The 15,236-nt window shown below is 34.9% G+C and overlaps 1 protein-coding gene across 1 annotated transcript; it reads right to left on the reverse strand.

Moving 5' to 3' along the window:
- Positions 1 to 1,923: 1,923 nt before the first annotated feature.
- sf3a2 (splicing factor 3a, subunit 2) lies at positions 1,924 to 14,123 on the reverse strand. The gene is given in 8 exon segments (NM_201043.2): positions 1,924 to 2,281; positions 5,262 to 5,330; positions 6,895 to 7,035; positions 7,127 to 7,176; positions 7,954 to 8,063; positions 8,133 to 8,179; positions 11,938 to 12,159; positions 14,054 to 14,123. Coding segments are annotated over 7 exon segments (837 nt in total). The 5' UTR covers positions 12,136 to 12,159; positions 14,054 to 14,123; the 3' UTR covers positions 1,924 to 2,059.
- Positions 14,124 to 15,236: the final 1,113 nt, after the last annotated feature.

Here is a 15,236-nt window from a genome sequence, read left to right on the forward strand (position 1 = left end):
GCGCTCTTTTTGTTGGTTATTAAATACGACTAAATGTATTTATTGACATTAACAATTGATGTCATAATTTAAAATAAATTATCGTTTTTCTTTAGCAAAATCTTGTCTTTCATTTTGATCATATTTTTGTGATTATCTTTTCGATCATGCTGATGATAAACTACAATTTGGTGCTTTTTCTTTGCTTGTTTTGTGGTATCCCTGAAATTATGATAGCAAGCAGCAGATACAGTTGAAGTCAGAATTATTAGCCCCACTTTTTATTTTTTTTTTCTTTATTTTTTTTTATATTTCCTGAATGTTGTTTAACAGAGCAAGGGAATTTTCTTATTATCTATAAGTCTTATTTATTTTATTTCGGCTAGAAAAAAAGCAGTTTTAAATTTATTATGAACCTATTTTAAGGTCAATACACAGATATACATATATAATATATCTTGCAAATGAATAACCCTGAAACAAAACTTGACTTTTACTTGACCAAGTACTGTTTACCAGAAAGAAGACGGTTTTAATCATAATAGTTTTAATAACTCATCTCTAATAACTGATTTATTTTCTCTTTGTCATGATGACAGTAAATAATATTAGACTAGATATTCTTCAAGACACTTCTATACAGCTTAAAGAGACATTTAAAGGCTTTCTTACAGGGGCCTATATTGACAACATTTGTTTTTTTTATTATTAAAAACTGCTTTTATTCCAGCCAAAATAAAAGAAATATGACTTTCCCCATAGGAAAAAAAAATGATAATACTCTCTGAAATTTTCCTGGATTTGTTAAAACATCATTTGGGAAATATTTTTGGGAAAATAATTGTACTTTTTTTTTTTTTTAAAGATGACCACAACATTTTTGTGTCATGTTGAATTTAAAGATGTTTTAATAATAAAAACAGCTAAACTATTACTTGACTTTAAGACTGTGTTGAGTAATACTGAATGGTCGTGTGTCGCTGTTATTACTCTTGATTAGTGTTAAGAACAGAGCACTATGCTGGCATTTAACTGCATTGCCTTAATGCACTTCTGTATTTGGCTCAAGCCATGGTGGCCATTTCTTTCCGCAGTCAACCAATCACAACAGACTGGGTCTTCAAAAAAATCACCAGTTTAGAAACACGATAAGTGATGTTTATTTCTAAACTAATTTCGAGACGATCACGTGCTTATGATTGCTTGCAGCTGACTCGCATTATTCAGTTCATAATTAACCAATCAGACGATTCCTAAGCCACTATAAATACCCCAAGTTCCACATGACAGCCATCTTCGTTTTGAAGAATCCCCCCTTCCACCCCTACTCCTCCTCCTTTCCTAGATGGGTGGCACGGTGGTTAGCACTGTTGCTTCACAGCAAGAACATCACCGGTTCTAGTCCTTACCAAGCCAGCTGACATTTCTGTGTGAAGTTTACATGTTCTCCCCGTGCTCACGTGGGTTTTCCCCCACCGTCAAGAAACATGCAACCTAAGTCAATTGCCTAATCCAATCTGGCATCATAGACATGCTCCTAATAAGTAGTTATCTCTTAAGAGCGATCACTATCTGTTCATCAGCTACTACAGCAGGGGAGTTCTCCACATCTACCCGAGCTCAAACTCCCCTCTCGCCCTGCAAACGGGAGGGAGCCCCAGGCTCGAGGATCTACTGAGCTCAGGGCTCTCTCCTGGGACAGCATGACAAACACGCTTTATAATCAATCATCAGCTGAGTGTGAACTCTTGAAAGAGCAGCTTGGAACAACTGAATGGCTGAATTAATCATATGGGAGTCATTGGGATAATGAGGTATATCTAATGCAGACATCTATCAGCCTGTTGGAGACCCCTAAAACCAAAATATGACCTCTTATGATGCATATTAGGGGCTCTTTAAAACATCACAACTGTACAGCGAAACAAAAGATGACCATCACATGTTGAATCTAAAGAGGATTTAATAATGATACAAAAGAACATAAAAATAACATTTGGACAACGTTTCTCCATCACTGAGAGAAACGCTCGGATCTTCATATGCTGAAGGTTTAAAACAGATTCAGGTGTTCCTCCGTTCAGGCGTCGGTGGGCAGTGGCGGGCGCAGGTGCAGCGGCAGGACCCCCGGTGGAGGCATCTGTGGTGGGACGGGTGCTCCGGGGGGCAGCGGTGGCATGCCGGGCATAGCATCCCGTGGCCCGAGACCCGTGATCAGAGACGGAGGATGCTTCACTCCCACCGGTGGTCCCGACGGAGCCACCAGAGCCTTCTCCATCTTAAAGTGAAACTGCAGGAAAAACTGGAGGACGAGACAACATGTGTTAAAAATAAAGTCATCTTGGTATTCCCGTGATTTGGGATAGAGAACTTGGTGTGCAGAATCACAGCTTTGATTGGGATTTAATTTGGCAAAACATTTCAGTTTCATCTAAAAATCCTGCCCACCAACTGATAAACTCCAAAGTAATTCATACAATCTATAATACACCTCTAAAACCTTTTAGAATGAAACTTATTTCTTCACCTGTTTGTGTTAAACGGTCACGAAACACCAAAACACATGTGTTGAGCTGTTGACAGCGGTATATGTGTCCCACACTGCTAAAAACACTATTAGGACACCTATATTTCACTAAAAAGTGTAAATTGGTTGTTTTTGCGTTATTTCAAGCAAATTCGTACTTCCGGTGTGAAACGAATTTTTGAAGCTGCGTCACGGTCATGACATAATAGCGTGTATTCCAGCGTGCAGACTGGACGTCTGTGCCAGAGTGAGTCTTATTACGTCTTACAGTGTGCTGCATTAATGCATGAGTAAAGCTTGGTTCAAACCAATCAGCGCGCTCTATTGTGCAACTTCATTAATATTCATTAGTCACAGTGTTTAGACGACAGAGACGCCACGTTGTGTTGGCAAAACAAGCGTGAAGTGTTGCTTTTATAGTTTGCTGTAGTGAAGTTTTGTTTTCATTTTCTCTCTGTGAGAGCTCAGCTGGAGTCACGTGTGGATTAACAGTGTACGTGACGCTCGACAACAATAACTTACGTGTCTAAGGAGGATTATTGTTTACCTGAGAGCTGTTCTCATCTGCAAACGCTGAGATCCGGATTCGCTTGTAGTCTCCTCTTAATAAAGACGCGGCTCTAGTTGCTGGTGATTGTTCTGTCTCTACAGATTTGGTAAGTGAGCGACCAGTGCTCTTTGTTTATTCAGTTTGTATTTTATTCGTATCAAACTATTGCACCGAGTGTAAACAAGTTAGCAATACAAACAAACTATAACCTTGTGTAGGATTTTGTAACCTACATGCTTAGAGTGCATCTAAGTTTCCGGGAAATGCAGAGGGTTTTTTTTCTCTCATTCGCCGTGCGGTATCAAACATTGCATGAAAAATACACGCTTAGAGCAGCTCCTCGAATCAAATATCTTGTTTGTCGGGAGGGACATGAATGAATTCCCTGAATGAAAGAGCCAAACTGCAGTTAAAGTCCACCATTTAATCATTTGGCAAATAATTCGACTACAGATGTCCATGTAAACACAGTCCCTTTCTCCCCTGTGTGTGTGTGTGTGTGTGTTTTGACTCTGAAAGTCAGTGCGTGCCCAAATAGACACTCCCACACCAAGCCTCTTTAGTTCCTCCAACACTCCCACTTAAACAGAGCTGGACACGCCCACTTTTCTGAATTTTTCCCAAAGTAGAGATGTGAAAACACCCTGCTGAAACGAGGGGTTTCATGGCCCTTTAAATGTAATACTGGGGCCATGGGTAGTTTTTTTCATGTCTTCTGGGAATGTCCCCCAATCCACAATTTTTGGGTTAACGTTTCCACCATCTCGTCGCAAATTTTGGAAATAACCATTAATCCTGAACCTTGCCTCTTTCTATTGAATGATGACTCTTCAGTAACCCTGACTTTGAATCAAAAACAAACTCTTTTCTCAGGATTAACAGCTGCAAAGAAAACAATCATTAGTTCCCTCCTAATCTCCTGTCAGTTCAGCAATGGTTACACTGTTTTGTAGACATTGCTCGACTAGAACAGTCCACTGCCTTAATTACCAAAGCAAAGATTTCAACAATCCTTCACTGGAACAAATACATGACAATTTGATCTCCATTATTAAAACTTAAGTGATTTAATTCAACAACATAGGAGAAACTACGGTGGCCGGGAAGTGCAAAACAACATTACAAAGCGTAAAACACTTTTACAAAGCTCGAGACAAATTTACATTTTGAAAAACATTTTTACTTATCATCAGACACAATTACAGAGGAAAAACTATTTTACCAAGGACGAAACAAATTAGCTTTTTAGAAAACAAATTAACAAGACGCAAAACACTTTTACAAGTCCCGAAACACATTTACAATTACAGATTCCCTACGGAAAGGGCATGTACCACACACCGGAAGTGACATCAGTGTTAAACCTGTGACTGGTGGAAAAACATTCTGTAATTGTGTACCCGGGTCACTTTAGTCATGAACTTTTTGGCTTTAACAAACTCATCCCTCAGGTTTTTCCAAACCTTTTAATAAAAACCTCTCCACTGCTGTTGCAATTTCTAGCTAAGAACTAATGGTCATCTGGTTCTCCCAATGATCACGCATGGATGATCATAAAGGTGTCTGTACAGTCGTATCTGTTTCAGACAAAATCTCTTCAAAGTGATTCATCATCAACTCAAATCAAAAGTGGCGCCACACGAACTGTTCACTCGAGTCTCAAAAAATTGTGCGCTCGCCAGCCGAAATCATGTCGTGCGCACCCGAAGCAAACCTCTGCCAACACAGCGATGACGTCACACTCGCCGTGCGCACAGTTCAATAACAGAAAGCTGATTAGCTATTGCATGTTGGTCTCATTTGTAGTTGTAATGGCGCAATTCACATTAGGACTAGTTAAATAAAGAACTACAACACCACAAAAACAAAGCAACAACAAAAATATTTTAGATGAGCATTAGATGTAGCGTTACATGGACATCGCAAAAATAAGACCTGCACTGCAAAAATATTTAAGGTAAAAAAATATTTTTGTGGAGAAACAGTTTTGCAAGAGACACAAAACATCTTTGCGAGGGAACGCAAAAACTTAGAAATATATGTTTTCCTCCCACCCATTTTTTTCTTTCACCCATTATTATTTTTTTCACCCAGCCAATTTCTTTCTCCTCTACTACATCCCTTCCGGGGTTCTGTACATCTCTGCATGTGAACTCAGAGAAGAAAACATGTCTAATGATATTCAGCTGTTGTATTTGTCCTCACCTGTTTGGTTTCTCTGTTCCAGTGCGTCCAAAAACGTGTTTCTGCTTTGTCAATCTCTCGACTGGGGACCTGAACACAGACAAACAATTTTTAATATAACCTATTAAACCAACTTTAATTATCAATCATTGTGTCCATAAATATCAAGTACCTGAGCATGAAAAACTAATTAATAATACTACTAATAATAAAAAGGAACAACTACATTTATATACTTGACATAATAATAATATTATTGATAATGTTAGTAAAGCAACAATAGCTAATTTTAAATATTTGATATAAATATACCTATCAAATTCATCTTTAATAATCCATTATGTGGCCATATATATATATATATATATATATATATATATATATATATATATATATATATATGGCCACATAATGGATTTATAAATGTAGTTGTGTAAATGTAGTATATATATATATATATATATATATATATATATATATATATATATATATATATATATATATATATATATATATATATATATATATATATAAACGGATCCACACATTTAAACACATAAAAAATGAATTAATAATTAAAATAATAAGAACTCAAATTTAAATACTTGATTTAATAACATGTAATAATATTTAATAATATTAGTTATAACTATAACATCAAATATTTGATACAATAAAAACACCATCCAAAGTCATTTTTAATTATCCATTATTATAAATAAAAAATAATTACTTTAAGATATAGTAACATAATAATAGAAATAATAATAATATGAATGACCATTTTAATAATAATAACATAATTCAAATATTAATAAGCCAATTTAAATAATAATAACAACTACTAAAAAAATAACAACAATAAGCCACTTAATTACTAATAATAGCAACAATACAGTTTAAATAATAATAACAATAACAATAATCAAATTTGATTAACAATAATATAATATTTAAACAACAACAACAACAATAATAATAATAATAATATTAAAAATAATAACCCATTTTAAATAATAATATCAGAATGTAAACATTAATATGCCAATTTTAATAATAATAATAATAATAGTAATAATAAATACATTTAAATCTAAATATCAATAACAAGAAGCCACTTTAATAATATTAATATCTATAATGATAACAATAATCCAATTTAAATAATTAACAAAAATCAATTAACAGAATTTAATTTAAATCATTAATAATAATAAAAAACATTTTAAATAATAATAAAATAATAATAGAAAGTAAACATTAATAAGCCAATTTAAATAATAATAATAATAATAACTAAATTTAAATACTATATAACAATAAGCCAATTTAATAATAATAATCAAATTTAAATAACAATATTAACAATAATCCAACTTGAACAATTAACAATAATCATAATAATAATAATAATAAAAAGAAGAAGAAGAAAAAGAATTAAATTTAAATAATTAATAATAATAATAACAACAACAACAATAATTCTGAGATAGTCTGGTAGAGTCAATATTGACTAACATAATCATTTAATGGATTTTGCCAGGAATACTTTGAAAACACAACAAATAAAAGCATTTTTATTTACTAATACTAATATTTTAGGCCATGTAATTAAATTGCGAGAGCAACACTCCTTCAGCATTACTGCACAGACCTTGAAAGCGATGGTTTCGTACGGCTCAGCAGCGAACAGCAGATACTGCCAGCGCCGGTCTGGAGGCTCGATTCTCTGCTCATACGCTGACATAAAGCGATGCCGTGGCCCGATTCCCTCCGCTATCTCTGGGTAATCGATCTGAGGAACAACACATGGAGAGAAAAGATCCAATCCTGCACAGATCAACCAAAACAACCCGCAGTTCACACTTAGAAGCTCCAGGATTTACCTGGAAAAGCAGACTCTGCTGTCCAATCTCTGGATCCCTCTGTTTAGTTACTACGACAAACAAAGATGTACATTTGTCAGTCACAGACTTTGATTGAAGGTTACTGAAAGAAAGAGGCAGAGGTGGCCAACCCTGTTCCTGGAGAGCCACCTTCCTGCAGATTTCAGTTGCTACCCACATCAAACACACCTGCCTGTAATTATCATGTGGTGTTCAGGTCCTAATTAATTGCTTCAGGTGTGTTTGATATGGGTCATGTGTTTTACTGTGAGAGGAATTGTACAGTACAAGCACTGAGTGGAGTCTTCATCTTTAAGCAAAAAAACCATAAGTAATTCTTGCATGTCCAATACCAACATCTGGTAAATCCACTTGATCAACCCCTGGAGTCTTAAAACTCTGAGATTTCAGGTTGCATTTGATAGACTTATTATTTCCCAATGCATCCTATTTCTCTTGCCACTTCTTTAAAACGTAAACATTAAGAAAAGCTCTCATCTCTGAAGGAGGAATTTGGCATTTGTTCAATCTGCGGCAAATGTTGAGGCATTTCTTTATTGCTTTGTGCATATACACCAACGTACACATCTTAACTCTTTATTCATCTCTTGACTTCACTGTTTTCTGTAATGTACATAAAGAAATCACAGAGAAACTAGACTAGAACCTAGAAATCAAAATAAGACATTTGCTTGATTTTGCGTTAAATTCAGCGATGCCGGAATCGCACAATCCCGGACGGTCTAAATGACTCCAGCACCAGCATAATAAACAGATTAAATTTAGATTTCACACAGACTTTTAATGAACAAGGCTCAGCGTCACACCTTTATAACCGGGTCTGCCGATCTTGACAAACTTCTTGACCTCCACCTTGACTTTCTCTGGAGCAGGCTGAGCCGGCGCCTCCTTCGCCTCTTTCGCAGCTCTCCTCGCTCTAAAACACACACACTCCATCAGTTTCAGCTCTAATCCAGATTAGTATATCTGCAAACGCTGTACTTACAGGTTAGACTGATGCTTTTTGCCCTGAGTGTGTGCAAGATAACTCCCCTGAAAGAGAAAAGTTCACATTTGAGGATGAAATCAACACATTAGCCGCGTTTCCACTGTCGAGCCTAAAGCGAGCGAGCCAGGGCGAGCCAAGGCCAGTCGCGTTTCCACTGTCACTTCCGGGGCCTAATCGGGCCAAATCGGGGCTTTCTTGGGGCCAGCGGCCGGCCTTTTTCGGCCCGCAGAATACCTTGGGCCAAAGAGGGCCAACAGGGGCTTTGGGGTGGAGTGAAAGGAGAGGCGGAGTGCGGACACAGTTTTCCGATCGCACACGAGTACATGGGCCAAACACATAAACAAATAAGGGAAAGAAAACATCTAGCCTTATAGGCTGGGGTCTTTTTGCATATGATCATCCTTATGTTTCCCTTTTAAATGTAAGGCTGTTGCATAAAATAATAAAGTTTTAATTTATAGTGACATTGCTGCGTCCTCCTTGATGTTTCAGTAACGCATTTTAATCTTTACACCATATTAAAGACACAGCACACAGTAAAGGTTTTCAAGAGTTTCTGTCAAGTTTAAACGGTGTGTTTGTGCGCGTTCAGATGCCTGTATGTGTGCGAGACCGAGCAAAAGAGCGCTCCCTTCACAGCTCTGTTGATGCCGAGCGGCTTTTTTTCTTTTTTGTTATTTATTTTGGAGATAAAACACAATATAAACACAACAGAAAGACATTAAACTTTACACATTTCATGTCCACTTTTGCCGCCTCAAAACAATAGTGCAGGGCTCGAAATTAACTTTTTTACTTGGTAGCACATGCTCCCAACTTCAAATATTTAGGAGCACCAAAAAAAATTTAGTAGCACCCACCAAAAATGAATGAGCACCGCTGCAAATTGTTTTTTGAGGGATTTATTGTATTTTAAAACAACATTAATAGGACTGACAAAAACCAGAAACAGCTATCTAACTAATGCTGCGAAGACATTGATATTTGTGTGCAATAATTCCAAAATGAATGTCTAATAATTAGGCCATAGAATATTAATGATGATAAAAAATGACAATAATAGTAATGAATTCCATTTCTCATTATGATACTGCCTTGAATGTGCATGAATGTAGGTTATCTGCTGTAAAAAGTCTGTTACTTTATGAAAAATAATTTTATAGTTTGCATCAAACAAAAATGAAGCATTGCAGTAAGAAATATTAATTTTGTGCTGCTGTTTTTATATGCATGTCAATTTAATAATAATATTTCTGCTACAAAACAAACAAAAGATTATAATAAATCATTCAATTCAATGATGAAAGCTGCAAAGCAGTCATCAGTAAATAAATAAAGAAATAATATACACCTCAAAAAAGAATAGACAAAGGAAAGTAAGTAAAGTCTCACTTCTATCACTCTTTAAAAGTTTTGGTTTCAGTTTGTGTCAATTTAAAGGTTCAGTCTGAGATGATCTTCATGTTTCTGTGTTAGTGGAAAAGCAGGCGAGTCAGCCGACCCAATTTATGAGCAGGCAGAGCAGGATTCTTGCGGTGACCACCGGCGTAATACCGCTGTTTGTTATGAGCCGCAGTTTCAGTGTAAACTTAGTAAAGGCGAGCTTCTTCGGCGATGATATGTACAGTATTAGATTTGACTTTTAGCGGACATTTGCGCTGAACACGCAGTGAATGCAACGCATGGAGATTCGGGCACCTTCTCCAAGAAGCGCGTACTCGATTGATCTCAGCTGGCGGATCATTATTCACCACGTGACGTGTCATGATCGCTTTCATCTGCGCCTCAACTTTAGGTGGGGTTTGCAAACCTGTGTGCTTTAAGTTTTTACTCTTCAGCCATTTGCATCATAAAAGCTCCTTCCCTGTCATCAAAATGGTCGCAATTTCGAGCCCTGATAGTGTCATATCTTCATAAAATAGCCTAAGCTAAATTAAAATAATTTTAAAAATGACAAATATCATATATAATAAAATCGCATTAAATAAATAAACCAATATAAAACTAACAAAAGCTAAACCAACTTAGGTATATACAATACATAAATCAAACCGTTTTAAAGCCATATTAAACTTTCATTTTACAAAGGCCTCTCTAAAAAAAAAGAAAAAAGATTTGAGATATTTTCTAAAAACAATAAACACCAGAGAAGGTTTGAAATATTATTTATCAAGTATTTGGAGACGATGATAATAATCAAATCATGCAAACAGAGCAGTTTATGGGTGAATGAAAGCAGAAAGGCAACCTTTTTTTTCTGTAGGTTAGGCTCTCCTTTTTTCTTATATACATGAAGAGCTTTATTAGTGCATAGCTGCTGAGCGCAACAAAACACAGGCCATATTTTATTACTTGCTCTTATGTGCTGAAATACTGAACACTTTCCTTAAATAAAGAGGAATCGCCTATTAAGTGTCATATAGTCTATAGGGAAGAATTAATGTTCTTAATGAATTAATGAGACGGGTTCATCTAGCTAAGGTTTCCATACCATACAGTTGACCAGCTAAACATTAAAGCACAATTTGCAGCGGTCGCCTGTTTTCCCAGTGTAATCTGAGCGATCTACTGCACGCACATTGCTATAAAGACACTATCTGAAGATGAATTTGCATGCGTGAATCAGAAACATTTCCATTCAATAAATGTGCAAATAAAATATGATGCACAAACTTATTGATGATTCCTACTTGTCTTTCTCGTGATAAATAGTTGGCAAAATCTGATATGTAGCGGGGAAAAAAAAAGAAAGAGTTCATCAGACGCTGGATTCGAACCGAGTTCAAGCTCGAACGTGTCAAAACATGATCACATGCGTCTTAAGAGCTGCTCCACTGAGACTGTTAAGGGTACTGCAACATTTTACACCTATAAATCACACTATTTCTTTTTTAACTCCACAGTGGGATGTTCAGATTTAACTTTGTTAATCGCATCAGCTAAACTCTCTCACTCAATTTTTTTCTTTTGTTAATTCCGGAGAACAAACTTGCAAATAACACCGCTTTTCTCCGGTCTACCTCTGAAAGCAGCACCTCCAATTCACATTCTGTTCAAAGTTTCTCTTCTTGCTTGCTTTTGCTGTTGCTTTTTCGTTTGGTTTTGCCATTAACATAGTCATTAGCATATTCATACGGGGGCAGAGGCAGGGAGGGGTTTTGTGCTCGTGCACGTGCGCTCAGTTTCACGTTCATTCGGATGTACAAAAGAATATGCGTGAGATTCGGCGTACGCAGTGTTTCATACATCTGAATTTTTTTCTGCGTACGCACATTTACAGCTTTGTGCTCACGCAATGTTTTAGTAAGATTTCCACGCAAGTCTTCGTACATGAGGCCCCAGGACTACAGACTCTGAGGTCCCGTACGGCTCAAACACCCGCAGCACGGATTATATTTACTTCTAAAAGGCTTACAGTAAGATTATGTATTAAATACATATACAAATACGAAATTTTTGTTGCTATAATTTTAGTTAGCTTCAGTTAGTTCTATATGTACACAATACAGCTTCAGTTAGTTCTAGTTTTTTAAAAACTCTCGTGGTTTTTTTTTTCAGTTAACAACAATTATTTTACATTTTAGTTTTCGTTTTTTCGTTTGTTTTCGTTAACTATAATAACCTCGGAGTTTAACCACTCTCACTGGCAGAGCTGTGAGAAAAACAATGCTATTGGCTGTTGTTTTAAGGGGAGGAGCTACACTCTTTGTGTTTCAGTTGAGATTGCATCAAACATCGAATAACAACTGCTAATTTTAAAGCACATCACAGAACCTTTAATGTTGCTTGTGTGGTCTGGTACCTCATTATTGTGCAGCGTGAGACACAGTTTACACTCGTAGGAGCCCAGGTGGTTTTTCATGAAGTACGGGTCTTTATTGATGTCGATGGTCTCTAACGCGAGCTGCCGCAGCCGCTCACGCCGGTCTCGGTTACTCTCGGATGCCGACGCCACGCCACCGCTGCCCGTCTTCCCTCCAGCTCTGTGCTGGAAATCCATGATTGCAGATCTTCACTACCAATGCTGAAATCACACAAGAGGAAAACGCATTACAGAAATATTGTTGTAAAAATGGTTGACAGTGTGACAGAATAGCGAAGTTCACAGCACAACTACAGCAATAGAGGAACAACATCGTCACTTTCAGGAGGATTTTAACAAGCTGATGAAGGAGAAAACACTGACAGAGCAGCACGATTCTGGCTAAAATGAGAATCGCGATTTTTTTTACTTAAAGATCACGATTTTCTCACGATTCTGTAGATGTAAAATCAAGGTTTATATGAGTGGTCTGTTATTACTGTTATTTCTCAAACATATGGTAAAAAAACTATATTAATATTATATGTAGGTCTACTGTTTATTCTCATGCACAACACTGTGCTCGCTAAGAAAGAAAAAAGCACATCAAATGCTTGTCATAGCCTTATCATAACTCTTAAATTGCGATATGATTATTTAAATGTTGTGTTAATAATGTTTTTTTAATATTTTTTTATATATTTAATTATTTATTATTTTATTTATGCAAAAATGTATGGATTTATATACTTATTTATTTCCATATTTATTTATTTATTTATTTATTGTTTTATTTATGCAGAAATGTATGAATTTATATACTTATTTATTTGCATATTTATTTATTGTTTTACTTATGCAGAAATGTATGGATTTATATACGTATTCATTTATTGTTTTATTTATGGAGGAATCTGTGGATATATTAATTTATTTCTTTGCAAATTTATTCATTGTTTGATTTATGCAGAAATGTATGGATTTATATACTTATTTATTCATTTCTTTATTTATTGTTTAATTTGTGCAGAAATGTATGGATTTATATACTTATTTTTGTATTTATTTATTGTTTTATTTATGCAGAAATTTATAGATTTATATACTTATGTATTTATTTATTGTTTGATTTATGCAGATATGTATGGATTTATATACTTATGTATTTATTTATAGTTTAATTTATGCAGAAATATATGGATTTATATACTTATTTATCTATTGTTTTATTTATGCAGAATTTTATGGATTTATATACTTATTTACGCATTTAGTTATTTATTGTATGATTTATGCAGAAATGTATTGATTAAAATACTTATTCAATTGCGTATTGATTTATGTACTGTATGATTTATGCAGAAATATATTGATTTATATACGTATTTATTTATTCGTTTATGCAGGAATTTGTGGATTTGTTCATTGATTTACTTATTTGTGTATTTATATCTATTTATTGTTTTTATCTATTTTTTTAGCTCCGGGGTTGAATATTCTACAAACTCTGCTGTAAAACAGATCTAGTGGAGAAAATAATCTGCGTAAATAAAATGAACAAAATAATGAAACAAATAACTGAAACGTGCTGAAACTGGTCTCAGATAGTGAAAATTCGACAGAAAAAAATAAAGCATAATTATTTCGGAGCAACAAATATTAACTAGCATAATAAATATACTAAAATAAAAAGCACAAAAAGCTAAATGATGAATTATTAATGTTTGTTTTTAACGTCATGTATTCTGTGCGAATAAAAAAATGGACATTATACATCGCTTTAGTCAGCTCGACTTCATCCAAACCGGTTTCTACAGCGTTTAAAGCGTTAAAAGTATAACATAAGCTTAATATAATAATGTCACTATTAATATTATCGATCAAATGACTGCAGATATCGACCAACAACAGCAGATACAGATCAACAACAGCAGTCGGTATCAGTAGATTTGAATGGAATCGACTCAACTGCGCTTTTAATGCTTAAAAAGTAACGCTGAGAGTTTATTAAACGACCAGAGTTCAGTTTAATAACATGTGAAACATCTTTCCAGTAAAATATATGAAAAGAACTATCATATTTACATCGAAAAACCTAATTTTAGAGCATATTTACCCCCAACGTCCAGATCACGCTTCCCTCTGTTCCCGCTGCAATGCGCATGCGCCAAATGATGCACTTCCTATTCCTGTTATTTTGACACGCACAACTTTATTGATAAATTCAGCATAAAAGTGTATTCATAAAAAATAATAATAATACAAAATTGCTGACTCGTTTATATAATACGTAAAGTCTGCGTTGTGACATTAATGTATGTATTCAGATGCATTAGTGTAATTAATCTGACATTTAAAAACTAATTTATGGTGTCAAGTCTAGAAGGGATACAGCTGCGGATACACAGCATTATTGTTGTGACACCACAGAACAATAATTAATATTTTACATTACTGTGAGGGTCGGGGGTAGGGGTAGGCAATAATTAAATACAATTTAATTGGTAATTTAATTGATAATATAAATAATAATCGGTATAATTAATATTTTACATTGCTGTGAGGGTCGGGGGTAGGGGTAGGCAATAATTAAATACAATTTAATTGGTAATTTAATTGATAATATAAATAATAATCGGTATAATTAATATTTTACATTGCTGTGAGGGTCGGGGGTAGGGGTAGACAATAATTAAATACAATTTAATTGGTAATTTAATTGATAATATAAATAATAATCAGTATAATTAATGTTTTTACATGTGAGGGTTTGAGACATATAACATACAATTAATGATTAATTTAATAAATAATCTGAACAAAAGTTTATAATTACTGGTTTACATTACTTGTTTGTGGCAGGCGTAGGCGTAAATAAAATACAATTATTGGGTAATTTAATAAATAATCTGAATAATAGTCAGTACAACGACTTTACAGTTACTGTTGGGTTTAGGTTTGGGGTAAACATTAATAAAACAAATTTAATGGGTAGTTTTAATAATAACCCTACTGAAAAAATTGCTTAAACCAGCCTAAGCTGGTCATGGTTGTAGCTGGTTTGTCAGGCTGGTTTTAGAGGGGTTTTGGCCACTTTTTAGCTGGTCTTAGTTTGTCGTAGCTGGTTTTAGCGGGTCATGGTAGTTTAAGATCGGTTTGACCATTTTTTTATATGATCATAGCAGGTCAGATTGGTCTTAACTGACTTTAGCTAGTCAAGATGGTTTTAGCTTGTCAAGCTGGACTTGGCTGGTCAGGCTGGGAGACCAGCAGCTAAAACCAGCTTGACCAGGTATGGA

The sequence above is a fragment of the Danio rerio genome, chromosome 2 (assembly GCF_049306965.1).
Source record: "Danio rerio strain Tuebingen ecotype United States chromosome 2, GRCz12tu, whole genome shotgun sequence".
In the NCBI taxonomy this organism is placed as follows: domain Eukaryota; kingdom Metazoa; phylum Chordata; class Actinopteri; order Cypriniformes; family Danionidae; genus Danio; species Danio rerio.